Source organism: Pelodiscus sinensis, chromosome 2 (assembly GCF_052426305.1).
Source record: "Pelodiscus sinensis isolate ZL-2025 chromosome 2, ASM5242630v1, whole genome shotgun sequence".
Classification (NCBI taxonomy): Eukaryota; Metazoa; Chordata; order Testudines; family Trionychidae; genus Pelodiscus; species Pelodiscus sinensis.
Genome location: NC_143053.1, coordinates 10,994,337 through 11,021,612, shown reverse-complemented (window position 1 = coordinate 11,021,612; position 27,276 = coordinate 10,994,337). Strand labels below are relative to the sequence as shown.

The 27,276-nt window shown below is 44.6% G+C and overlaps 1 protein-coding gene across 1 annotated transcript in view; it reads right to left on the bottom strand.

Annotated features, from left to right (window-relative positions):
• COL22A1 (collagen type XXII alpha 1 chain) overlaps positions 1-27,276 on the bottom strand; it is a 316,194-nt gene that overhangs the window by 219,987 nt on the left and 68,931 nt on the right. Inside the window, exon 5 of the mRNA XM_075920074.2 lies at positions 8,130-8,204. Within this exon, the coding sequence (XP_075776189.2) occupies positions 8,130-8,204 (75 nt within the window). The remainder of the gene's footprint in view (positions 1-8,129; positions 8,205-27,276) is intronic.

The following is a 27,276-nucleotide window of genomic DNA, read 5'->3' as shown; positions in this document are numbered from 1 at the left end:
CTTAGGCTACCTCTATACTGTAGCCTTCTTGCAGAAAAGCATATGCAAATGAAGCGTGGCGTGGAATATCACTGTGCTTCATTTGCATATTTAATGAGCAGCCGTTTTTGCACAAGAGGCTTTTGAGCAAAAAGAAGCTGTGTAGACAGCTCCTTGTTGTGCAAAAAACCCCTCTTGTGCAAGAGCCATTCTTCCTGAAATATGAGGAAGAACGGCTCTTGCGCAAGAGGGGGGTTTTGCGCAAAAAGAGCCGTCTACACATCTCCTTTTGCGCAAAAGCTTCTTGTGCAAAAAGTCTGCTAATTAATTATGCAAATGAAGCATGACAATATTCCACGCCACGCTTCATTTGCATATGCTTTTCCTCAAGAAGGCTACAGTATAGACGTAGACTTATATAACATAGAGTTCCTGTGTGATCTAGATGTAGCCAGTTATCTTATTTAATAAAGCTTTTATTGTTGTGGATAGGTATAATTAATTAATGTGTGATGGATAAGTTCAAGCAGGATAGGATCACATGAGTATAAGCTTGACAATCATTTATAAGTGAGAAGTGTGCATTCAGTATTTAAGCACAGTAAAGCTACAATGCAAAGTCTGGAAGCTGAAGCGTGTAAGATTTCAGTAGTCATATCAGTCTTGGGCATAAAGAGGGTGAGATGAGTATGTGACTCAGGAATAGCCCCGTATCAGCAATGTTATAAGATTACTGTGAGAATATTTCAGTGGGTGATTGGAAAAATATGCCAAAACGTACCTGTAGAGACTGCAAGACACTTGATTGTAACATCATGCGAAATTCTGCTGTTACCGCAGGTTACCATGGGGATATGTCTGTGCAGATGCTAATGAAAATAAGGGGAACTATGAGGATAGCCTATGAAAAGAGGAGCACCCCAAAGCTTATTGAGTGTGGAAGTACAAATAGAGGAAAATGGGATGACCCTTTCTTAGGGATATGTATGAGTCTTAGTCGGCATAAGTATATTTCAGTCTGTGTGAAGGAGGGAAGAAACGCCTGTGATGACCAGTATGACTACCATGCGTGAGGAGACTAATGACTGACTCCTGAGGGTCTCCCCACAGCAGATGTGAGATACGAGTGCGACTGGTCAGAGGGCTAAACGCCCCACAATTTCTGTCTGTTGTTGTATTTTTAGTATTGGTGGGACCGTTAATCTGCTTAGTGAAGCTGTTAATAAAGGAAATGGTAATAAAGTAGTAGTTTCTTAGGGTATGTCTACACTACCCCACTAGTTCGAACTAGCGGGGTAATGTATGCATACCGAACTTGCTAATGAAGCCCGGGATTTGAATTTCCCGGGCTTCATTAGCATAAAGCCGGCTCCGCCATTTTTAAAAGCCAGCTAGTGCGAACCCCGTGCCGCGCGGCTACACGCAGCACGGGCTAGATAGTTCGAACTACGTAGCCATTCCGATATATCTGTACACCTCGTTCCACAAGGCGTACAGATAGATTGGAATAACTAGTAGCCGCGCAGCACGGGGTTCGCACTAGCCGGCTTTTAAAAATGGCGGAGCCGGCTTTATGCTAATGAAGCCCGGGAAATTCAAATCCCGGGCTTCATTAGCAAGTGCGGTATGCATACATTACCCCGCTAGTTCGAACTAGTGGGGTAGTGTAGACATACCCCTAGCTACTCTTAGGGTCTCATAATACTAATAATATTCCAGATGCTGTAGCTCTCAAGAGACTGCCTCTTTAACCAATGCAGTCTAAGGCTATGTCTAGACAGTGGTGCTATTTCAGGATACAGCCAGTATCCTGAAATAGTGTTTTCCGACTCTTAGCAACAAGCCCGTTATTTCAAAATAATGGGCTTGCCATTCCAATTTCCTGGTAAACCTCGTTCTGAAAGGATTAAGGGACTTGTTGGAATAGTGATCTATTTTGAAATAAACTACTTAAACTACACAATCTGCTGCACCTGGGGTGGGCAGGACTCAAACCCCTAATTCCCCCAGGCAAATACTCAGGGCTGGCCTTACCATGAGGCGAACTGAGGCAGCTGCCTCAGGTGCCAGACTGGAGTGCGGGGGCACCACTAGGACCCACAGAACTGAGACCTTTTAAAGTTTTGGCCCAAGCAAGGGGGCATAAGGGCGTCATTTGAGCTCCCCGCCTCAGGTGCCAAAATGTTGTGGGCCGGCCCTGCAAGTTCCCTATCCCCTCAGGCGCTTCTCCATCCCTGGAGCAACTGGTGTTGGCTGTACAGATGCTCCCAGGGTGGGTGGAAGGGGGGCAGAACTCGAACTTGAGTTGCATAGCTTATTTTGAGCTATGCAGCACTGTATAGACATACCCTAAGGCTTTGTCTACACAGCAGGATTTTTGCACAAGGAGCTTTTTGCGGAAGAGATCTTCTGCAAAAACTTCCTGCGCAAAAGCACATCCACACCTCAAAAGTGCATCACAAAAGCCATGTGCTTTTGCACAAGAGAGTGTCCACACTTCACAGAATGGCCATCAGAGCACCTGTGCTTTTTCTGATAGGCTCTTTTTGCTCAAGAAACCCCTGTTGAGCCTCCACACACACCGTTTTGCGCAAGAACTCTTGCACCAAAAGGAGTTATTCCTCGTAGAAAGAGGCATATCTACACCACAAAAAGCCCTCTGTTCTGCCATTTTACTGTAAATTTTCTTGCTCAAAAACATGCTTGAAGAGTGGACACTCCAGGCGGGTTTGCACAAAAACCCTGTAGTACAGACATATCTTAAGAGATTAATCAGGAATAAGTTCACCAATCCATCTTTAAATCTATACAAGAACTTATAAACTGCCAGTCTGGGTCAGATCAAAGGTCCATCTAGCCCAACATCCTGGCACTAGCTTCTATCAGAAGACAAGTGCCCCAGAGGGTATGAACAAAACAAGTAATTATCAAGTGATCCATCCCCTGTTGCCCATTTCCAGCTTCTGACAAACAAAGGCTAGGAGAAAACATCCTGCCCATTCTGGCTAATAGTCATTGATGGACCTATCCTCCATGAGCTTACCTTGTTAATTTTTTGAACTCTATTACAGTCTTGGCCATCACAATATCCTCTGGCAAGGATTTCCACAAGTTGACTGTATATTGTGTGAAGAAATACTTCATTTTCTTTGTTTTAGCCTGCTGCCTATTATTTTAATTTGGTGACCCCTGGTTCCTGTGTTGTGAAAGAGTAAATAATACTTCCTTTTGTACTTTCTCTACACCTGTCATGATTTTACAACCCTCAATCATATTCCCCCTTAGTTGTCTCTTTTTTCAAAATGAAAAGTCCCAATCTTAATCTTTCCTCATACAGAAGCTGTTCCATGCCCCCTAATTACTTTTGTTGCCCTTTTTTGAACCTTTTCCGATTCCAATTTGCCTTTTCTGAAATGAGATAACCACATCTGCACATAGTATTCAAGATGTTAACATACCATGGATTTTAGTTAGAGACAATCTGATATTATCTACCTAGTTATATTGTAGTAGCATTGTCTAATTATCTATTCCTCTTTAAATTAATTTTAATTAGTCCAATATTCTGTTCACTTTTTTGACTGTCACTGAACATTGAGTGAATGTTTTCAGAGACACAATGACTCCAAGATCTCTCTCTTCAGTGGTAACAATGAGGCTGTGTCTAGACTGGCAAGTTTTTCCGCAAAATCATCTGCTTTTGCAGAAAAACTTGCCAGCTGCCTACACTTGCCGCTTGAATTTCCGCAAAAGCACTGACGATCTCATGTAAGATTGTCAGTGCTTTTGTGGAAATACTATGCTGCTCCCGTGCGGGCAAAAGTCTTTTTCCGAAAGACTTTTGCGCAAAAGGGCCAGTGTAGACAGCAGAGATTTCTTTTCCTCAAAAAAGCCCCGATCGCGAGAATGGCGATCGGGGCTTTTTTGCGGAAAAGCGCGTCTAGATGGGCCACGGACGCTTTTCCGCAAAAAGTGCTTTTGCAGAAAAGCGTCCTGCCAATCTAGACGGTCTTTTCCGAAAATGCTTTTAATGGAAAACTTAAAATAAATACATCGGGAGGGTGGAGAATTATTTCATGTTTATACATTGCCTACAAAACACTAAGTGTCACTAAATTCCTTGACATTTACTATACTAGACATTTTCCCTAGTGTCATGACCTGATCCCATTCTTCTTTCCTACATTCCCCTTATATTGTCTATTGTGTGTGATTGTTGTCAAATGTCCCTTAAGATTTTAGAACTACAGGTTGAACCTCCCTAGTGTGGCATCCTCTGGTCTGGCAACATCCGTAGTCAGGCATCAGTTTAGTTAGCCGGAAGTCCACTTATCATGGGTGTGGCCAAGTTTCCCATGGTGCCATAAAGTTTGTTTAAGCCACCAGCCCTGGCTCAGTGTTCTGCGCTGTTATTTAGCTCTAATTTATGCCTAAATGTCTTCCAAGAGCCCAGTAAGCAGTGGAAGTGTTGGTAATGCGTCTAGACAATATTGACCTTCCGTGGCTTGGCAAATTCTCTGGTTCATCATCGTTCAAGTCCTGAGGGTGTCAGACTAGAGAGGTTCAACCTGCAGTAGCTATCCTCTCATACTCAGTTTTATTCATAGACTGGAAGAGGAAAACAAGCTTTCCTGCCTGTTCCATCCCAAATTGTACCTCAAGTCCCGGCTTGACAAAGCCCTGGCTGGGATGATTTAGTTAGGGTTCGTCCTGCTTTGGGACGGGGATTGGACTCGATGACCTTCTGAGGTCTCTTCAAACTCTTATGATTCTAACTCCAAATGAACTAGTCATTTCACTGGACTAGTTGAATAAACTTGAAATGGAGGTATCATTCAGCCTGTACCCACACAAGAGAACACTGTCAGGGGATGCTGGAATAATTGTTATCCTGTGGGGTGTTAAGAGTCATTGAATCAAACTAAACCTTGTATGTAACAGAAATCATTTCAAGCCAAGAGGTGCTGCACCCTTAGTTTCACCACCGATGACCACTGCTGTCAAAAACTGGTTTAGCATTTCAACCACTTCTGGTTCTAGGTGCTTAGAACATAAGAACGGCCGTACTGGGTCAGACCAAAGGTCCATCTAGCCCAGTATCCTGTCTTCCGACAGTGGCCAATGCCAGATGCCCCAGATGGCCAATGGCTTCCTCCTGTTATGCGCTCTGCCTTTCTTTAAAGCTTGGCGCAAACATATACTGCTTCAATATTACTTTTTTATGTTGACTAGGTGATTATTAATACATTTTAATAATATTAACCTTTAACTTCTGTTGTCAAAAGTTCAGAATTTAATTTTTAGATAGGTTTCTTTTTAAAAGGAAAAATGAATTATATTTAATTTTTTTAAAAAAATCAGTTCATTCCAATAATTGATTTTTATCCATCCAGCTTACATTTCATCTACCTCCAAAAGCAGAGTGCTGGAACATTGAGTCCAATCCTGTCCCACAGAGAAGACTGACTTCTCTTGAATCGCAGGAAGAGAAAAAAATCCTGCTTACTTTGAAGAACGGAAAGCTGGCTAGTTATACCATCTCATAAAATTAGTAGGGACCCTGAGTCCAATTCCCTACCCTCATTGCAGGACCAAGTACCATATGCCCCAGATCCATAAGTGGCCCTCTCAAAGACTGAGCTCACAACCATGGGTTTAGCAGGCCAATGTTCAAGCCATTGAGCTATCCCTCCCTGCTAAGAATTCTCACCTGGAAGAATTAGCTTGATGGGGGAAAAAAAAGCTACCCGCTACTGTAATCTGTTACTTTAATAATCTGGTTATGAAGTCACTACACAGTCCTGACAACCTTTTTATTTTAGATTTAAGAGAGAGACACTGGCCTCAATAAATGACTGCCTTGTGCTATCAATCTGGCCAGAATAACTAAGTATATATCATCTGGGAAGTGGAAATGTGGGATATCGATTTATTGTCTATCTAGAAGAAGAGATGAGTAAAAGAAGAGTTAACATTGAAAACTAACTTCATTTTACTGGGAATTACTGCAATGGACCAAAAGTGATTGATAAAAGGGATGTTTTGCTTTTTCAGTGCTCAACTGAAAATACATTGAAAAGTTACTGAAGGCAAAGTGAGGCAGAGATTTATGAAACAAGTGACCCACCGTACCAGTCAGATACATAGTGGAGGACTTGCCATTTACAACACCTGTTTGTTGGGAAAGACTACCCAGTCGATATTACTTAGGGGAGACATGCCAGTTTTCTTGCCTATTATGAGTAGCAGCTAACACTGTGAACAAACTGATTTAATATCAGTGGGGCTACTTGCAGAATCAATGCCAGGAGCTGGACTACAGTCCTGCAAAAGTTAAAATTCAGGCCAGAGATGATTTATGGGGAATTCCCTTTTAGAGGAGTCCATGGAACAATAAAGATGCTGTCACCCTGCGATGACCGAGGTCTAGATGAAACCCTACCATTGCTGATAAAAGCAGCATGAAAATGGGAGTGACTGAACTGACACCCCATACCACCTCCCAAGTCTAGGCCATGTTAGTCCTGGTCTGCTCCCTTAATATTCCCCCTTATTTTGAAATAATAAGCCGAGGGTCCACACTACTAAGTCTGTTATTTCGAAATCTGTACTCCTATTTTCCTCGAGGAATAATGCTAATGTTGAAATAGTTATTTTCTAATAGCGGTAGTGTGGATTCTTCATTGCTGCTATTTAAAAATAATTACACCCCAGAGTAATTCCAAGTAATTATTCCCCAGTGCTTCCTGGGGTTCTACATCAAGGTAGCACATCCACATTAACAGAGCCTGCCTCAGACTAATTTCGAGGCTCCTCCATAGTGGGGAGACAGGCTATTTTCGATTTTGTTATTTCTGGAGTTATTATTTCAAATTTAATTATTTTGAAATAATTTCCCTAGTGTAGACATGCGCCCAATGGCTCCGAGAGCTGTGGCCAGACTTCTTGATTCAGACAAACATTCCAGGAATTTTCCTGATGGTTTTCAATCCCAGGATTTCCTGCCACCATCAGCAAGCTATAAAAGAGGCACAAATTATGCCCACTTGTGAATGACCGAATCTGGCCCACAGATGGCTGAAAAGACACACCAAAGCTCCCAAAAAAGCTGTCCTGTTACTAGCCTTGCTAGCCCTTTGATGGACTATAATTGTTCCACAGGAAATGAGTGTTCTTGGGGCTTTATTTATTATCCCTGCATATCTCTGCACATCTGTGACTGGCTCATGCCTGAGCTTCTAAAAAACCACTGCTGGGCCCTGGTCAGGTGGAAAAAAAAGTGGTTTACTGGGCTGGTGTCTCCTTCACACAGTCGAACTCAGCACCAGCAGGCAAGTCACTGGTATCAGATCAGAACAATAGCCCTGTGTCATGCCTACCTTCCTTCAGGGCAGTTCTGGCAGATAGCAGCCACTAGACAGTCCTTGACCCCAGCCTACCCCTCTGACAGAGTGGAAGCTGCCCAAGCACTCTCCTTGCCCAGAGAGCTCACTTTTTTAACCAGGCTTCTAAGCCTGACACTTACTAGGGGTGTAGTGGGGAGGGGCTGACTGAAGCCGCAGCAGCTTGTTAACTCTTTCCTGGCCACAGTGGGATTTGTATAACCCACCACCAGTTTCTTTAGTAACCCATCACCATTGCATCTAGGGACCTGAGAGCAATTACAGAGTCATAAAAGCTGGGAATGGGTGACAGGGAGTGGATCACTTAATGATTACCTATTCTGTTTATTCCCTCTAAGGCACCTGGCATTAGCCACTGTTGTAAGACAGAGTGCTGGGATGCATGGACCTTTGGTTTAATCCAGTATGGCCATTCTTATGTATGGAGCCCTCAATTAGCAGCATGGGTAGCCAAATAAACTGCTCTCTCTAAGATTTCGTACCTTAATACTGTATTTCTACAGTGATATGCTCCACTGCTCTTTCAATTTGCACCCACATCACAATGAAAATTCACATTTCATTTTCTGCCCACCATCAGTTCTTCCAGCATTGCTGGTTCCAATATTTCTCTCCATCACTGGATATATATTAGATTAGGGAAACCATGACAAAGTCAGAACATTTCAGTAAGCCCTACACCATTATGTGATTTTTACGTGATTATAATTCTCAGCTGCACTGCAGAAGGGAAGTCTCTGCGATTACCTGGGATTTCATCAGTCTCTCCATTGGTGTGTTTAAATCGATCTCCTTCTACATGGACATTTGGACACAGCACATCTACAAAGAAAAAGAATAAAAAAGCAATGACTATAAATGAAAGCGTAGTCACTCGATGGAAAATTATATCAATATAAGCAGTATCCATCTATCCCACTAGATGCCAAAATTCTAACCACTTTCAAATCAGTCAGAACTTGATTATGGTTATTTGCATTATGCTAGTGCTTTAAGGACATGGCTGAGATCGGGGCAGCGTACAAAAACATAGCAAAAGACAGTCCCTGCTTGGAAGAGTTTAATATCTAAACTCACAAAACTCTTACCCAAGCTCCTACCATTTTGTATCTCAATTCCTGCACCCTCCTTTGGTCTGGCCTGGATAAGTGGACTCAGAATGATGCTGTGAAGATCATTTCCCTAGACTGTTGCTTTGACCATGTTACCATTCCCTTTGCGTCGTTCCCCTCGCTCTCTCTTCATGATCATGGCAGCTACTTGCATTCACTTCTAAGGACCTTCATTGTCAATCCCCACCCTACTTATCTTCTCTCGTTTACTACTGAGTGGTCAACTTCTGCTTGGGATCAGTCCATGTCCATCAGTGAAATTTTCAAACAAGTGTAACACCTACTGGGTGTGGTTCATTGCCCCACCTAGTGGCACCTAGACCATTTACAGAGAGCATAAGAAGTCTGCTCTACAGCCTTAGCTGAGCGCCAGCTGGCTTTTAGTGCATGCAGTAGAGACTCATGCACTAAGCACCAGAGGTCCCAGGTTTGGGTCCGCCCATTGGAGTTATACAAGCACCTTTTTGCTTTCCCCCCAGATTGCTCCTTGTGCCCGGAGAAAGCTCCCTGTAAACACTGGCAAAGTAACCTCATTATACTCTTCAATAAACTCCTCCATGGTAAACCTTACAGCAAACTTGACAACAGTTAGGCTGCACCGAGACCACTGCGTATCATGGTGATCAATGCTGTCTCGTTCTCTTGGGCTTGGTCTCATTCTCTTGGGCTATAGGGTTTTTTTGGAAAAGGCTTTTCCGTCATTTGGCCCAGTCTAGATGGGGCCAAATAGCGGAAAAGGCTTCTCTTCTGGCAGAGCCCTTATAGAGGGCTCCCCAAAAGAGCGCATATGCTCTTCTGCAAAAAAAAAAAAAAAAAAAGTGGATGAGCAAATGCATTCCTTGGACTTGGCCGAGTTTTCTTGGAATACCTCCAGTATCCCGGAAAAACCCCACAGTGTAGACGCACTCTTGTACTTCCCTATCTGTCCATCTTTATCTATTTATTGTTTCTTGTCTTACATTGGATTGTAAATCCTTTGGGAGAAGGCATTGACTTTTTATTCTGTGTGTGATGGAACCTCTGGGCCCTGCACTTCCCCATCACTGCTGCCCTTGTGCGGAGGACGGGAGGTGCCGTAGCAGCACCTCGACTGTGCATGCACAGGCGTGCTGAGTCGCCGTGGCGGGTTCACGTCGCCCGCACACGGGGCAGGAAGGGGGAAGGAAGAGAGGCGTGCCACGGGGCACACTGGATGTCGGGCACGGCGTTGCTGTGCCTCCTTTGAAAAGGACACTGCCAACGGTAAGGGGAGAGGGAGAGTCAAGCCAAAGCGGTGAGACTGGCCAGGAATGCGCGCCTTGATGTCATAGTGGGTGCATGGAGACTCGGGACGATTCAGGCGATTGTTCACGATATGCTTGAGCTATAAGGGGGTCTGCAACCCTAGGGACTAACTGTGTAAATGGGAGTGTGATGAGCCCCACCAAAGTAGGAAGTGACCCGGGGTAGGGTTTCTGAAGGCCCATGGGTCGACATGTTATGGGTGGCGTCCCCATCAACCTTAAAGAGGTGGAGAGAGCGTGATCTCTTGCCTCTTAGGCCCTGGGCTGGGACCCAGTGGAGAGGGCAGGCCCGGGTCCCTCTACCTTCCCCCTCCCTCCATTGCTGAGAAGCAGAGGCACGGAGGGGAAGTGATTGGTGCGTTGACCAGAGAATTGTGGACCATATTAAAGACTCCGGTTGTTTTCCCCAACGGGATTGTGGACTTTGTTAAAAAGATAGCAGGGTGCACAAGGAGAGGGGTGAGAAATTGAAGCCAACAGGTGGCTGGGGAAGGAGGCTGAGGAGGTCTGCATCAGGATCTGGTGACACTGAGAGCCTAAATAGACAACTTGTCAGTATTCCAGCAGGGTACGCCCTCACACTGTGTCTTTGCAGTGCTTGGCACAATGCAGTTCTTGCTCACAATGGAGGCTCATAGGTAATGCTAGAGAAATACGAAAAACAAGCAGTGACTTGCTGTAAATCACAGAGGAGGTCAGTAGCAGAAAAAGGATCCAGATCTACTGAGCCGCAGTCTAGCGCCATATTCTTTAACTGCCTTGCCTCCCAAACTTTGGGCTTTGAGTATTTCCCAATGCTCCTTTATTTTGCTCATCCACAAAGCACTGCTGAGAACACTGCCAGGTAAGCCGTGTCAAATAACATTTGATACAAATCACACTAATACCCAACCTCTACCTAACATTTTTCAGTCTCCAAATTGGTGTCAACTTGATCTTCGAGTCCATCCGTCTATGCACAGTAGTGTCTGCCTACCTATCTCTTTACTGTCATAGATCTAAAGTAACTTTTTATTTATATTTTGTTTTCCTAGATCAATACCTAATTTCACACTTCTAAACAATGGGACATATGGCTCAAGGAGTCTGTTTAATGAGAAAATGAAAAATGTGCATACCAGACTGTGCATTAGAAACCATGCTACTATTTTTCTTTTCATACTTTAATGTTCAGCCAGGTGGGAATTTAACAATAAATACATCCCATGGTTTTCCAGTGTTATAATTCCATCCTTATATATCTTTCCTCGCACCTTTTGCTGATTATTAACCATTGCTGTGTTACAAAATGCATCGTTGAAATAATTTAATTCTTAAGGAAGAGACCTATCTTTTCTGTCTATCCATAAAAATTATACTCAATTTAGGAGTGATACAAACACAAAAACATGATCAGCAGTATTGATTTCAGTGACAGAGATTATGATACACTTGTTCCCCAAAGGAAGCCAAACCTGATAAGAAATGGACAAAATGTACACTCTAGAGCAGATACTGAAAGCAATCTCTCATATTATTAGTACAATACCTCTTCACAATCGTTTATGTACAACAGACATGACCAAAAAGCATAAATTAAACATCTGATTGGTAAGTATATCTTGGGACTGCAGCACAATGATAAGACAGCAGATTTGCTACCAACCCTCACACTTCTATGTGTGTTGCCTCTGGAAACTCTTTTTTATTCAATATGTCGTATTCTCCATTAATCCTGCTTTGGAACAAGTGTAACACAATGTGACGAGGGATGGATGAACTGATTTGGGTCATAGTCACCCATTCTGTTTTCTTTTAGTTTTTGTTCTGAACCCTCCAGTTCTCTTCTTCTAAGACCTTCAGGCACTCTAGGCTCTGGATAGAAGCAAAAGGCCCCCCAAATCCAAAACATGCTGTTTTGTGACATTCCCAGCCAAAACTGAAACAGCAAATTCCACAGATCTCAAAAGGAAATCTTATATTCCCAATTTTGTTGGTAAATAGACAATTCCCACCTCCTCTCCCTCCACACACACACACCCAAAGCACTAGAACATGTGCTATTAGCCAGAGTAGTGTTAACATGACCTAAATGATGGCATTTCTGCTACCACCCTTATAGACTATTCCACAGCCTGAAATATTTCAGCACTGGGAAGCTATTCCATATATCAAGAGGAAAATTTACATTGCTCAATTTCATTGCTTCTTCCTTAGTGAGACCCACCTCTACTATCACCGTAAGATTTCCTCATCTCCTTGGAGCTGAGTTCTGCCTTCATTTCCACAGATCCACCTCTCAGCAACTTCACTGCTGCATTTGCATAACAGATTAGAGCCTGCTATCTGTACCTTTCAACTACTCCTAGATAGCTTCGATTCACCAGAGTTAGCCCCTGGTGGACCACTGCTGCTTTATATACTTGCACCTCCACAGGTTAAAGCTTCCATTGGCTACGGATCACCATACCCAACCAATAGGAGCTGTGGGAAGTGATTGTAACCAGGTTAACTTCAATAAATTATACCAGAGTAAAATGGGAGTAGAATTTGGCCCCTGTATTTTTATTAATACAGGGGCCTTCTCATGAAATCAACCCCAGCCCTTCAATTACTCTGCTTCCTTTCATCAGGACAGATATAGTGTCCTATAATTAGCCGTAGTGTTTTAACTAATGAGTGAGTATCACCAAAGTAGCACTGAAGATTTTATTATCCAAGCTTTTTGGATGAAAGCTTTCAGGCTCAGCACAGATACATCAGTGAGTTTACTGGTGTACTGAACATGTCTCCACTACAGGTTTGCACCTCTATAAACCAGAACTCTCTGGCCCAGCAATATCTGTGGTCGGGAAGGATCATGGATGTTCCAGGATCAGAAAGTCCCAGCACACAGTGGAACTGGGGAGGCCAGGAGCCTGGGAGAGAGTGGAGGAGTGTGTGGCTCAGCTGGGCTGTGGGGAGGGGTGTCAGGAGCTGGAGTGCGGCTCAGCTGGATTTTGGGGGGTTGGGAACTGGTATACAGCTCAGCTAGGCTGTGGGGAAGGGAGGAGCCGGAAAGCCAAAGATAGGGGACTCACGCCGGGTCCCACTCACCTCACTTCTGCTTTTTAAATGTATTAAGAGGCAGCAGATGCACAATGTCCTGAGACTCAGCATGAGCCAGGAATCAATTGATTCCTGGCTCTCGCCCAGCCCCTGCGACCTCCACTGCCTCCTGCAGAGATGGTGCTGGGGGGAACCGGCTTTTAAGCCAGTTCCCCCGCAGCAACGGCTCCTGCTCCCTCAGATAGAGGCAGCAAGTGGGGGGAGTGACTAGTTGAGAGACTAGTTAACTCTCCGATAAGCTTTTGCTTATTGGATAGTCAACTCATCGCTTACAACCCTAGCATATAGATATAAAACACTTGAAAGACATAACATGCTATAGTGTTCTCAAAAACCGGAAGTTCAATTTTGCTCACTTCAATATTCCAGAACAGTAGTAATGGACAATGGATCACAGTGTACTGCAGCAGAATTTTAGTCATTCCAAACAAGATATGATTTTGATCATACTACTAGCCACATACATTACACACAAGCAAACAGAGGAACGGAAAGAGCTTAACAAACAGTCAAGAAAATCCACAACCAGAAAAACCTTTCCTTACTCTTCTGAGTTACAGATCAACACCAGTAGCAGCTACTGCATATAGTCCAGTACAAATCCTGATAGGAAGGCAACTCAGATTCTTTTCTGAATTTGAAACAATGGTTCTAGCTCCAAAGGGGCCAGACATCAACAGAGTAGCCTAATTACATAAAAATGCTAAAAGAGCTTATGAACACGTTTACACTACACAGCTAGAACTCATAGAACTATTAGGAAGAGAAACGGATGACCATCTACATGTCCAATTGGATGGAGAAAAATGATGCACAAGAAGAAAAGAAACTCAGTGCTCCAATCACATTTGATTGAGACTAACAGAAGACAGTTCAACAGAATCAATCAACATATACAGTTGGTCCCTCAGAAAGAAGTATCAACAGAGCAGATCAGGAAGAGAACTCAAAAAGGACAAAGTAATCACACCCCAGTCATTGCAACTAACAGCCAGCCTGATGACCAAACTGTTACACTTTTGTGGATCATGTAGTTGGAAAATCAGTACAACACTTTCATACTTCAAAGATGGTGTGATGGTGTAAACACTGTAAATGGCAGGAATGGAGAAATTAAGGGGGAGATGTAATGGACTGCTAGTCTAAATGATACTTTTTGGCCACTCAGTGGCCATGTGCAAAAAATACATTGTTTACATTAACTTTAGCCATATCTGGCAGATCATTGAAGGATTTGGGGATGAATACACTTGGTATAGAAGTACCTGACAGCATGTCCCATTTGTGTTCAGCCAAGAGAAGAGTCCAAATGTTCAACTAAGAAACAAGTCTAGTGTTCACGTCTCAGCTGCAAAACAACTCATTCTGGCACAAAAGCAGTGATCACTTTTGCACAATTTAGCATGCTTTAACTTATTTGGAGCAGACAAACAATTATACTGACGGAGTGTCTAGATATGAAAGAACTAAGCCTGCAACTTAACAGCCTGGCCACTTGCGCCCAAAAGTTTTGAATGCCAATCTGGCAGCACAACAATCAGTGCCGGCTGGCATTCACGTTTAAGTGCTATTTCCAGAGGTGGAATTAGAGGAAAGGCAGGACAACAGCTGTTATTCTACAGTCTTTATCCAAGATCTGAGGCAAATGTGATTGTCATCCACAAACAAGAAACCCACTTGCAACAGTGTTTTCAATAAGCCCTAAATCAAACCTTGTATGAATGTTGCAATCCTTTATACAACTCCTCGGGAAAGCTCTGTAGAATTGGGTGTCTAATACCGATGATAATTGCTAGAGAGAAATAAAGTCTTCTCTGAAACAAACTGCCTCCTTTCGGGGCTGCCAAAGCCCTCCTCCAACTAGCTCTTAAAAATCCAAACAGTCTATAGATGGGAAGAACACTTACATACTGTTTCAAAACCAGCCAACCCCCTACTTTCCATCTACAAGGGAAGCCAGTTTCCTAAAAGCTTCTGCTCCGTAGCACACTTCCCTGGGCTTTTCACAGAGCCATCAGTTTATAGTCAGAAAGGGATCACTTGTGGCTTATTCCAATTTGAATTTGGCTGGCTTCAGCTTCCAGCCATTGGTTATTGCTTTCCCTTTTGCTGAGAGATTAAAGAGCTTTTGAGCCCCCAGCATTTCCTCCTCATAAAGAAACGTATACACTGTAATCACATCAATCTTCTTTTTGATAAGCTAAACAGATTGAGCTATATAACTGCATTTGGCTTTACTAAAACACATGTTGTTTGAATGGGCCCACTTTTACTAAGCTCTGTATGACTACCCTAGACTCATTATCTGACAAACCTTGTGCCATCCACAAATTTTAACCGCAGTGATTTTTATTTTGGTGTACATGCTGAAAAGCATCAGGACAAGACCCAATCCTTGCAGAGCCTCATGATAAACCTTCCTATAACATGAGGATTTCCCTACTCATAACTACCTGTTTAGATTGGTCAGTTATCCAGTTTTTAGTCCATCTCACATGTGCTCTATTGATATTGTATAGTGGTAATTTTGTTTTCATAAGACTGTCCTGATACTAAGACAACTCCTACCTATGCATATTGCATCTATATAGTTATGTTTATCAAACAAACTTGTAATCTCCTTGAAGAAGATTACAAGGTTGTTTCTGCACTGATTAGGCCTTAGTTGAAGTATTGTGTCCAGTTCTGGGCACCACATTTCAAGAAAGATGTGGAGAAATTGGAGAAGGTCCAGAGAAGAGCAACAAAAATGATTAAAGGTCTAGAAAACATGAGCTATGAGGGTGAAGGAATTGGGCTTGTTTAGTTTGGAAAAGAGAAGACTGAGAGGGGACATGATAGCAGTTTTCACATATCTAAAAGGGGGGGGGGATTATTCTCCTTGGCCTCTGATAATAGGACAAGAAGCAATGGGCTTAAACTGCATCAAGAGAGGTTCTGGTTGGACATTAGGAAAACTTCCTAACTGTCAGGGTGGTTAAACACTAGAAAAAATTGCCTGAGGAGGTTGTGGAATCTCCATCACTGGAGATTTTTAAGAGCAGGTTAGACAGACATCTATCAAGGATGATACAGATCGTGCTTGGTCCTGCCATGAGGGCTGGGGACTGGACTCGATCTCTCGAGGTCCCTTCCAGTTCTAGTATTCTATGATTCTAAGAATGAAGTCATGCTTGTTTGATATGACCTGTTTTTCATAACATCATGTTGGCTACCAGTAATTTTATTTCTATCCTTTATTTCTTTATTCACTGAACCCTGCATCACTTTTCCCATTTTCCCTAGGGATTAATGTTAGTTAACTGGCCTATAGTTACCCAACTCATCCTTTTTGAATACTGGCGCACTATTAGCACCTTCCAGTCTTCTACAGAATTCCAAGAAAATGAAATTTTGATGAAAAAAATAACGTGAGCAGGCCAGCTCTTTTAGGACTCTTGGATACAATTTATTCAGGGTTGCTGAAGGTGACTGCTTGCTTTCTTATGATGGCTGAAGAACCTCTCTTGTTAGCTGCTTGTTTTATTCTACAAGGACTGCCATCAGGAATATCCCCATAGCTTTCTGTTCCATTCCTCCAGATTGGTTCCTCAAGAGCTGATTCATGATAATGGTTGATACATCTACTTGGGCTTAATGCCTCCTGGTTCTCTTTCCTGTCCTGGTAACAAATCTCCAAATTATTCATAACCATTTTTGGCTTCTCCACCAATGGTATGCCCTTGCTGCCTGTAAGCCAGCAGGGAGGTCAGTGCAGGGACAATGAGAGCTGTGCCTCCTCTATTCAGAGTCTGATGGGGGCCCCTCTAGACTGCTGTAGGGGCCCAACATTAACAGGGTATAAGAATACCCCCTGCATGCCTATGCCTTTTCATACACATGCTGCCTTCCCCATCCTACAATGCCCTCTGCAACAGCGGGGTTCCTGGCATAGAAAACACTTGCAATAATGCTCTTCCCAAACAAGCAGAAGAGGAAATATAGGGAAGAGGATTAATCTGTTTACTCAGCCTAGCAGATAAATGGTTGCGGTACTTCTGTGGGGAAGCACTCCGTGAATATAAAATTCTGTAGCATGTTGGGTGATCCTAGTGCCTATGGATGTTGTGTATACCGAGTTTCTCTCACAAATGGCTCAGAACTTTACATATGCATATTAGAGCATTATTAGTATCAATAATTATCATAAAGGTGGGTAAATCACAAGAGTAGGATCACAACAAAGATAATTATTGTAGAAGTACATGCTTTGCTCACCCCTGGCGGGTCACAGAATCTTGCGTAGATGCCCATCCACTCCTGTGACAAAGTGCAATTTGTGTAGCTTTTTTTGATAGATAAGTATAGTTGAGACCTAGCCTGAGTGAGTGAAGTCATCGAATAATGGTTTAAAGACTTCCAGTTTCAGAGGATCCACCATTTATTCTACTTTAAACCTGATAATGACATGCCCCATGCTATGAAAGAAGGTGAAAATCTCCCAGGGTCTCTGCCAATCTGACCTGGGGGGAAAATTCCTTCCTTACCCCAAATATGGCAGTCAGTCATTTTCCCCAGGTTTGGTTCTTCTCTCTGCTGAGATATACTCCAACACAAATGCCACCACACTTATCTAGAGATGGGAAAATTCAGTGTGAAATTTAGACCTCGCACATAAGTTGCTGCTCCTGGATTTCAAACAGAACAGGAAATGCTTGAGTGGCAAGACTGATTTTTGTGTGTGCTGTATCAAAACATGAGCTCTGGGGTGCTACCTGTTTTTATTTTATCTCCTGTTAGTGCTGGAAACAAAGCAACAATTGCTTTCAAACAACAGTGTTTATTGTTTGCACAGCACAAGGGTCTCACTTACTGGTAGTTAAAATTGTATGCTTAAGTAAATCAACTTTCCTTTGTAAACTACAGACATATGTTAAGAGGGAAGAGTTTTATGAGAATGAAAGCTTTTTCTAAACAAAATTAACTCTGGGGGTTTCACGAGGTCTGGAATGCTGCCTGGTTCTCAGAGGAACTCCCTTCTGGCCCCACAGTACTGCATCTTGATCATTCAGGGCATGTCTATGCAGCAGGGCTAAATCCGAAATAAACTATGCAATTTGAGCTACATTAATTGCTTAGCTGAAGTCGAAATAGCACCAAAAGCTGAAAGAAGCTATCTACACAGCAGGAAGTCCGAGAAAGAGCACTCTTCCTCCAACTTCCCTTATTCCTTGTAAAATGACGGTTACGGGAGTCGAAGTAAAAAGTCCTCCAACTCGCCATTATTTTGACATTATGCTGAAATAACTGCTTGTAGTGTAGATGAGGACTATGTTATTTCGGAATAACATTAGTTATTCTGAAATAACACCGGTGTGTAGACATACTGTCAGAGAGGCTGATTCATGGCAAAGCCAGACACTTCGGCTACGTCTAGACTGGCATGATTTTCTGGAAATGCTTTTAACGGAAAAGTTAAAAGTTTTCCGTTAAAAGCATTTTCGGAAAAGCGCGTCTAGATTGGCATGGATGCTTTTCCGCAAAAGCACTTTTTGCAGAAAAGCGTCCATGGCCAATCTAGACTCGCTTTTCCGCAAAAAAGCCCCGATCTACATTTTCGTGATCGGGGCTTTTTTGCGGAAAACAAATCTGGTCTGTCTACACTGGCCCTTTTGCGCAAAAGTTTTGCGCAAAAGGGACTTTTGCCCGAACGGGAGCAGCATAGTATTTCCGCAAAAAGCACTGATTTCTTACAGTAGGAAGTCAGTGCTTTTGCGGAAATTCAAGTAGTCAGTGTAGACAGCTGGCAAGTTTTTCCAGAAAAGTGGCTGATTTTCCAGAAAAACTGGCCAGTCTAGACCGACCCTTCAGGTACATCTGCACTGCAACGCTATTTCAGGATACTGGAATATCCCGAAATAGCTATGCTGCATCTTCACAGCAAACCTGTTATTTCGGGCTCGCTATTCCGACGTCCCTGTAAACCTCATTCTACAAGGAGTAAGGGACGTTTCGGAATAGCGCTTTATTTCGAAATTTGGTGCTGTGTAGACAGCACCAAGTAACAAAATAAGCTATTTCAAAATAGCATTGAAATAAGATACGCAATCTGCGTAGCTCAAATTGCGTCTCTTATTTCGAGTTACGGTGCAGGGTAGATGCACCTTTCATGTCCTGTTTAAATCTCTGTGTGGCTGATGCTGCATGCTGTTTGCAGTTCTCTGCACTACCTTTGTTTTCTTCTCTCCTTAAATTTTGAATTTCAGTCTCAAATATAAAATTTCATTCCTCTTTTTAAAGGCTTCTTTAAGCTACCTTCCTATACATATTTTATACACACACACAATCTATTTCCTGCAAAGTTAATTTTCTGAGCTGTTCCCTTTGAGAATGAGCCAATACTTCAAGTGAAATGCCTCCTTGAAAACAAATTAATAGAAAAGACACTAATACCTTTCACTTTAATTATAGTGGTGGCCCTGACAGGGTAACAATACAGCAATCGCTTCAGACACTAGTGGGATAATTCCTAGGGGAAGCAGATATGACAGTATTGTAGCACTTAGATCATTCCACAGCTTTAGTAGCTACGGCAGCTCTTGCTTCCTTTCTGAAATCACTCTGTGTAATGCTGCTGAGCAGTGGATACCATCCAAATCCAACCCCACTAGGAAAATGATCTTTTTCTAAAATGGGCTCTCTCAGCTTCCCCTCCAATGGTGTGAAATGTGATGCACCAAGGTGCTTGGATTCTGGGGTGATAGGGCTGCTAAAAAGCAGAATAAAATATGATAGGAAGGTGTGAAGAAGGGGCACACAAAATTGTTCCTTTGTATGGACTGGACAGACACAATCAATGGCACTCCCAGGACACCCACCCTCGACATGACTGCAGAGAGGCTGAGAGGAGGTATAGCCTTGACCCAGTCCTGTTGTCCCTCCAGGCAGCAAATCCACTCAAGCACATAGGGAAGCATCCTAGGAGATGTGCAGTGAGAATGCAGACCACATGTGCCTGCAAAGCATCAGGAGGAATTTTTCTGTCCTGCACCCTCGGCTGCCAGTAGAAAGGGCAACATTATCAACACCCTTAGCGTGACTGGAATGGGGTAGCTGCAGCTGGATCTTTTGTTCTACAATTGTCATGTTTCAACCCAGGGGGGGAGCAAAGTGATTCCTGTGTTGGGGATACAGCACTGTCTCCAGGCAACCAACATGTCAGCAGGCCAGTTACTAAGCCTGGTGGCAGCAGCAGATAGGTGGCAACTCAAAGCCTTCACTCCTGGCTAGGATAACTCTTGCGTCGTCCTGGTCTGAGGACAGGGCTACATTTACAAGGCTTCGCCAGTGTTTTAATGAAGATGTTCTGTGCTGACAGAGCTCTCCTCTCCACATCGTTAATCCACCTCCCAGAGGTGGGAGCCATGTTGACGGAAGAACCTCTCCCACATGTAAGGGAACTGTTAGCCCCTTACTAAAACTCTGTGGGAGTTTTTGATTCTCCAGCTCCCAGTGTCAAAAGAGGAAGGGTCCATGAGAAATCAGGGCCCTGGGACTGACAGACCCCAGAGACAATGGAAAGCAGCCAACACTCCAGCTCAGCCTGATTGACAGGGTGGACAGGCCAGTGAGGAAAGCAAGAGGCCAGGCCCCGTCCTCCCTGTGAGCTGGGATTGTTCTGGGTCTCTCTGAGAAAACAGAGAGCTGAGAGACAGCTAAGAGCAGTGCAAGCTGTGTGCAGAAGAATTCCGGCAGCAACAGAGAGCTGAGAGACAGCTAAGAGCAGTGCAAGCTGTGCTGAGGGGCAGTTTTTGCAGCAGCAGAGCCAGACACACAGCTCAAGGAGCGCAGACCCTGTGTTGAGCAGCAGACTGGCAGTGCTCAGAGAGCCAAAAGGAACAGAGAAGCAACGCAAGGAGCCAGAGACTGGCCAAGCAGCACAGCCTGCCGCTGGATGTGGTGAGCAGCTGGGAACTGCAAAGTGTGGGGAGAGGCTCTGGACTGGGAGAGGGGTCTGGCTACTTAGAGCATGAGGCTGTGTGGTCACTGCCAGAGCAAGCATGTCCAGCCTGCAGCCCCCCTGCAGCACATCCAAGGCCTCTAAGGGGCCTCTAAGGAAGAGACTGTGGACTGTCCTTACACTCTGCAGGCTGCTGTTTTGATGTCCCTGTGCTACAGAGCAGGGCTGTGTGTTCTCATTTAACCATTCTCATTTTTTTATTCTTTTCTCTTTAATCAGTTGATGTTTAATAAATTGTATTTACTTTGAACCTTATGAAGCGATCACTGGGCCAAGAAGGCCTGCAGTGTAAAGAGAGCACCTCGGAGTGGGTACACCCTAACTCCTGCCCCTAGTGACTACAAGGTCAGGGATTAAGCCCCAGGAAACCTGGGCCCAGCCTTGTTGGGGTTTCAAGGGCTCTGCTACTCAGGAGAGTGGAGGGGGAGCCCTCAGGATCAGGGAAGCCGTGGGGTAAAGGAAGTGGGAGTGGGGACTCAGATCCTTTCGCTGGTCCATTTCACCGGGGTGGTATAGAAGCCAGGAAAGTTCCCCACAATAGCAGGACCATTCCCCCGCTTACACACAGACACAATACTGTCTATGTGGGGGGGGTTAGGTTGTCATAACTATGTTGCTCAGGGTGTAGATTTTTCTCAGCCAGAGCAATTTATTTATATCAAGGAAAGTCTGTAGGGTAGATCAGATCTAGGACTCAGCTCTGCCTTGGAACCACCTTTGCCCTACTCCCAAGTTACCTGTCTCTGGTCCTCAGCTCCAAGCAGGGCCGGACTGAGCCATTGCAGAGCCCCGGGCAGACAGTTTAATTACACCCCGGGTTGGGGGAGGGCGCATGCACGGCCTCGTCCCCGCGCGTGGGAGAGGGCGCGCGGAGCTGGTGGCGGCAGGAACATGGGCCCGGCCCGGCCCAGCCAGGCTCCCGCCATCAGGCACCCCGGGCAGCTGCCCGGCTAGCCCATGCCTTAATCCAGCCCTGGCGCCAAGTCATGATTTCTGACCCTAGGCTACCACCACTAGGCCTGACTCATGCTCCAGCCACACACGCGATCTTAAGCTGTTCATTAAAAACAACGAGCAGTCCTTTGGCACTTTAGAGACTAACAAAAATATATAGTATCATGAGCTTTTGTGGGTAAAACTCACCTCACCAGATGATGAGTAGTATCTCTCTCTCCTTTTATCACAGTGCCTCAATTTTGATTCTACTTTATGCCTGCTCTGTGGTCCATTTGTCTTGCAGCCAGGACAGTCCTTCAGGCTATGACTATACTGCGGGTTTTTTTTTGCGGAAGAGGATATGCAAATGGTATGCACATTTGCATATCTTATTCCGATTCTTTTTGCAGAAGAGGTTTTGCCGCTAAAAAGCCCTGTGTAGACTGAGCAATTTGTCGGAAAAAAAACCCCTTTTTTGCAAGATCCTGTAAACCTCAATTTTTGAGGAATAAGGGATCTTGCGCAAAAGGGGATTTTTCTGACAAAGGGCCCCGTCTACACAGGGCTTTAGTGACACAGCCTTCTCTGCAAAAAAAATCAGAAGAAGATATGCAAATGAGTGCACAAACCCCCTTCCCCCCCCTACACACACAATGTAGACATAGCCTTACTGACAGGCTCACAATCCAAGCAGCACCATCTATGGGTGACTTACACAACCGGAACTGTCACCAACATACTACTCAAATCAGACACACCACAGGAAACAGCTCTCTGCCTCTCTTGCCACACCCAGTCCTCTGCTTTAACCACTAGTCCATGCTTCCTTTCTTCATTAAAAGCCACCAATGAACCTTTTACATCCTAAAGCCATCTTGGCAGAGATCCAATCCTTTCTCCTATCTCGAGCATATTTATTTTGTATTCCCCCCATCATCCTGACACACAAGCTAGTACCCCTTTGGGTCGCTGACAGCAGATTTCTATTGTTGAGAGGGTCGGTGGAATTAGCTCGGTTTAAGTGAGCAGCATCCAGAATTAATTTGCACACGAGCCTACGGGAATAAATGACGTGACTGGAGCAGGGAAAGCGGCACAAGAGCTCTGTGCTTCCAGGTTAATTTGCGTCTGTCTGCCTCTATCCAAACCTGCTGCTGGTGTGCAGGGAGCGCCTAGGCAAAGAGGGCAGGGTTTAAAGAAAGGCAATTAGCAGCAGAGCATTATCAGCCAGGGATTGCTGTGCTGGCTGCAAGGCTTCTGTCTGGAAGATTTTGCCTCCCTTGGGAATGAAGCAAGGTGAGGCGGTAAGAGGTGAAGCACGTTCAATCCCATAACTGCAGGGTTGCCTGAGTGGCTAATCATTGCCTCAGCAGTCAACTCCACATCAAAGCGGCTTCATGCTGATGCTGAGTGAAATAGTCAGGATGACATCATGCACAGAGTCTGGGCAAATTCGGGCAGAGGGGAAGAGCGGAAGCCCCGCTATACTTTTCCCCAGCAGCTAGCTCAGTTCACCGGTGTGAATAGCCGAGGTCTAGCTCTCTGCTTGCTACCTCAGCAATCCAGCATCCCTAGACAAAGCCAGACGGAGTCTGATTGTGCAGCTGCCTTATTGCCTTATTGCAAGTGCTCTGGTCTGGGTGCAAACTGAACAGAAAGACAAGCTAATTATATGTTGCCTTTCAAAGTGGAGCCAGGCAGATCTACGAGCCAAAGGCTTCAGCAGTGAATGCAAGGCCACTGGGGCCCAGATTCAGTCCATCCCTGAAGTACCATTTGGTCAAGGGGTAGCCCTGGTGCCAGGGATTTAGATGGGAGACTGTTGCTTGCCTCAGCCAGAAGTCTGGGCCCTAGACTATGTGCTGCTCTACTCTGCCTAGAAGGTCAGAGTCTTAGCCAGCCAATTAATTAATGGACATAAGAACATAAGAACGGCCGTACTGGGTCAGACCAAAGGTCCATCTAGCCCAGTATCCTGTCTACCGACAGTGGCCAGCACCAGGTGCCCCAGAGAGGATAGACCGAAGACAATGATCAAGCGATTTGTCTCCTGCCATCCCTCTCCAGCCTCTGACAAACAGAGGCCAAGGACACCATTTTATCCCCTGGCTAATAGCCTTTTACGGACCTAACCTCCATGAAATTATCTAGCTTCTCTTTAAACTCTATTATAGTCCTAGCCTTCACAGCCTCCTCTGGCAAGGAGTTCCACAGGTTGACTACACGCTGCGTGAAGAAGAACTTTCTTTTATTAGTTTTAAACCTGCTACCCATTAATTTCATTTGGTGTCCTCTAGTTCTTCTATTATGGGAACTAATAAATAACTTTTCTTTATCAGCCCTCTTCACACCACTCATGCTTTTATAGACCTCTATCATATCCCCCCTCAGTCTCCTCTTTTCTAAACTGAAAAGTCCCAGTCGCTTTAACCTCTCTTCATATGGGACCCGTTCCAAATCCCTAATCATTGCCCATCTGGAGATTGCCCATCTCCTAGAGCTGGAGTGGACCTTGGAAGATCATTGAGTCCAGTCCCGTGCCATGCCTTCACAGCAGGACCAAGTACCATCCCTGACAAATTTTTGCCCCAAATCCCCTCTACAAGTATTGAACTCACAACCCTGGGTTTAGGCCAATGTTCAAACCACTGAGCTATCCCTCCCCCTACTTCTCACACACCCCTTTTCAGTGGCAGATTAGCCAGCTGGCCACAGAGGCCTGTGCACAAGGGCCCCAGAAAATAGTGGCGCCCTGGAAAAATGGGCACCTCTGCACCCTGGTCTGCTCTGCCCACCAGGTACTAGTAGGGCAAGACCCCACGCCCTGGCCCCAGAAGCGCCGAATGGGCAGGGGGAACCCCCATGCTTTGACTTCACTCTCTCGCAGGAGTGCTGAGGTGGCAGGGGGCAAGCCCCAACACCCTGCCCCATTTCCCTGGCAGGAACTCTGGGGAGAGCAGGGGGGACTGCAGTTGTAAGGGAAGGGGCCCCCATTTGCTCTGGCCCAGGATCTTACAAAACTAATCTGCCTCTGCGCTTGACTGTGTGACATAATGAGACGGAGGCTACGTCTAGACTACACTCTCATCTGAAAAAGCTACGTGAATTGCGTTCCGCAATTTGAGTAGCTTTTTCCCATTGTTTTTTCAGAAGCAGCTTTTCCGACATTTGGCTCTGTGTAGATGGGGCCAAATTGTGGAAAAGCCTCCTCTTTCAGATGAGCCCTTATTCCTCATGAAACGAGGAATACAGGGCTCCTCGAAAGAGTGTGTCTGCTCTTCTGCAAAAAAAAGCGGAAGAGCAGACGCGTTCCCCACAGCGTAGACATACCCAGAGTGGTCTCCCTGCAGGCTCGACATGGAGGAACGGCCACAGATCCACTGCACTCCATCAGGCTACGTCTGCACTACCTGGTTATTTCGAAATAATAACTCCGAAAAATAACTATTTTGAAATAAGCTTATTCGTCTTCACAAGCAGGCATTATTATTTTGAAATAACAAGCTTGACAGTGTGGATGCTCACTTTGTTATTTCGAAATAAAGGGAGTGATTTCAAAATAACTCCCCAGTGTAGACGTGACCTCAGTGTTGGGGCATGTCTACACAGCAGGGCTAAACTCAAAATAAGCTATGCTTATTCTGACTTTTGGCACTGTCTTCACAGCAGTTATTTTGAGATAGAAATAACTATCTTTCCCCGACTTCCCTAACTCCTCGTACAGTGTGGGCTACAGGGGTCAGAGTAAGCAGTCCTCTAGCTCAACATTATTTTGACATGATGTCGAAATAACTGCTTGTGTGTAGACACGGACAATGTTATTTCAGAATAACACTGCTGAGTAGACCTAGCCTTGGTGAATGTCACTTGGTTTTGCATTGCAACTACACAATCACTTTGTCTACCTAGGCACCCCACTCAAAGGGCAGGATACCAGTGTGCTAGGCATGGCAAAAGTCCAGAACAGAGTGTCCCTGCCCTGAGAAGCTAACACATCCTCTTGAAGGCTATTTGACCCTAAGCAGATAGCCAGAACACCGGAATCTATGAACTACTGTGAGACACTAATACTGACACATTTTTGATCAGCCACCCAAAACAAGGTTCTAGTCTGATTCACACAATCAGCAGAAACCTAACCCTGCAGGTTGGCTAGGACTAGTCGTCACATCTCAGCTTGGTAGAAGTGCTACACAACTTTTAGCTACCACTGTAAGCAGCCCCAGCTTTACAGCTCATCCAAAAGGCTGTGAGGCTGCTTCACTGCAGCATTGGGAACTATTTGGCCATCTTTCATCTGCTGATCTCTAAACAGGGAGCATTTGACCCATTGACTGATATTCCTCCGCCCCCAGCAGTCTGGTACACCTTACAAGATTAATGGATGGACTCTAAGCCCTGGTCTATACTAGGGCTTTATTTCAAAATAACCCCCCTTAGGTCAAATTAATAAGCAGAGTGTCCACTCTACCAAGCCCACTATTTTGAAACAAGGGGACGCTTATTTAGAAATCTGTACTCCTGCTTTCCTTGGGGAATACCGCTAATTTTTGAAATAGTTATTCTGAAATAGCAGTAATGACGAAGCTCCCATGCCACTATTTTGAAATAACTACTCCCCAGTGTAATTCAAATTAATTACTCCCAGTTGCTTCCTGGAGCTCTAAGTCGAGGTAGCGCATCCACTTTAACGGAGCCTGCCTCCAACTAATTTCGAGGTTTCCCTGTAGTGAGGACACGTAGAATATATAGCTGAAGTCGGCTTATCCCGCTTGTCCACCCAGCAGGATGCTGACAGGAGCAAATGCTCCCATTGGCTTCCCTTACTCCTCACGTCTGTGAGGAGTACCAGCGCTGGCTGGACCTGCACTCAGAGTTCGATATACAGGTCTGTACTAGACCTGCTAAATCAAATGCCAGAATGTTGATCTCCAGTGTGGCAAGTGAAGACATACCCTGAGGTACCACAGGACCACATGTAGCTTCTGACCGGACACAGCAGATTTTTTTTTAAATGTAGCAATTCCGTTCCAGTCCTAAAATTGAAACGGATAGGAATAAAGAACAAAAACTGTGAAGGTTTGGCTCGTACAGGTTATAATATCAGAATATTTAACCTGTAGAACACTTGCACTCAGAGAGAAACTCACTGCCACAGTGAGCACCAAAGGGTAATATGGTTGCATTGTTAGCTAAGCCTCTTACTCCTGTTGCTTGTTGGAACTTCAAGCAAACCTATCCATTGTGACAAAACACAAAGGAAATTAGATCTTGTTAAATGGGCACTGTCAAACCAATAAGGGCCAAAGGGTTGCCAGGTGTCCAGTTTTGTACCAGACAGTCCGGTATTTGAGCTTTCTGTCCGGGAAACAAATTGAGACAATACCGGACATATCAACGTCCAGTATTTTCTAATTAAGTAAGTTTTATTATTAACATGAGTATCAGTACCTAGTTGCGTAGATGCCTTCACACTG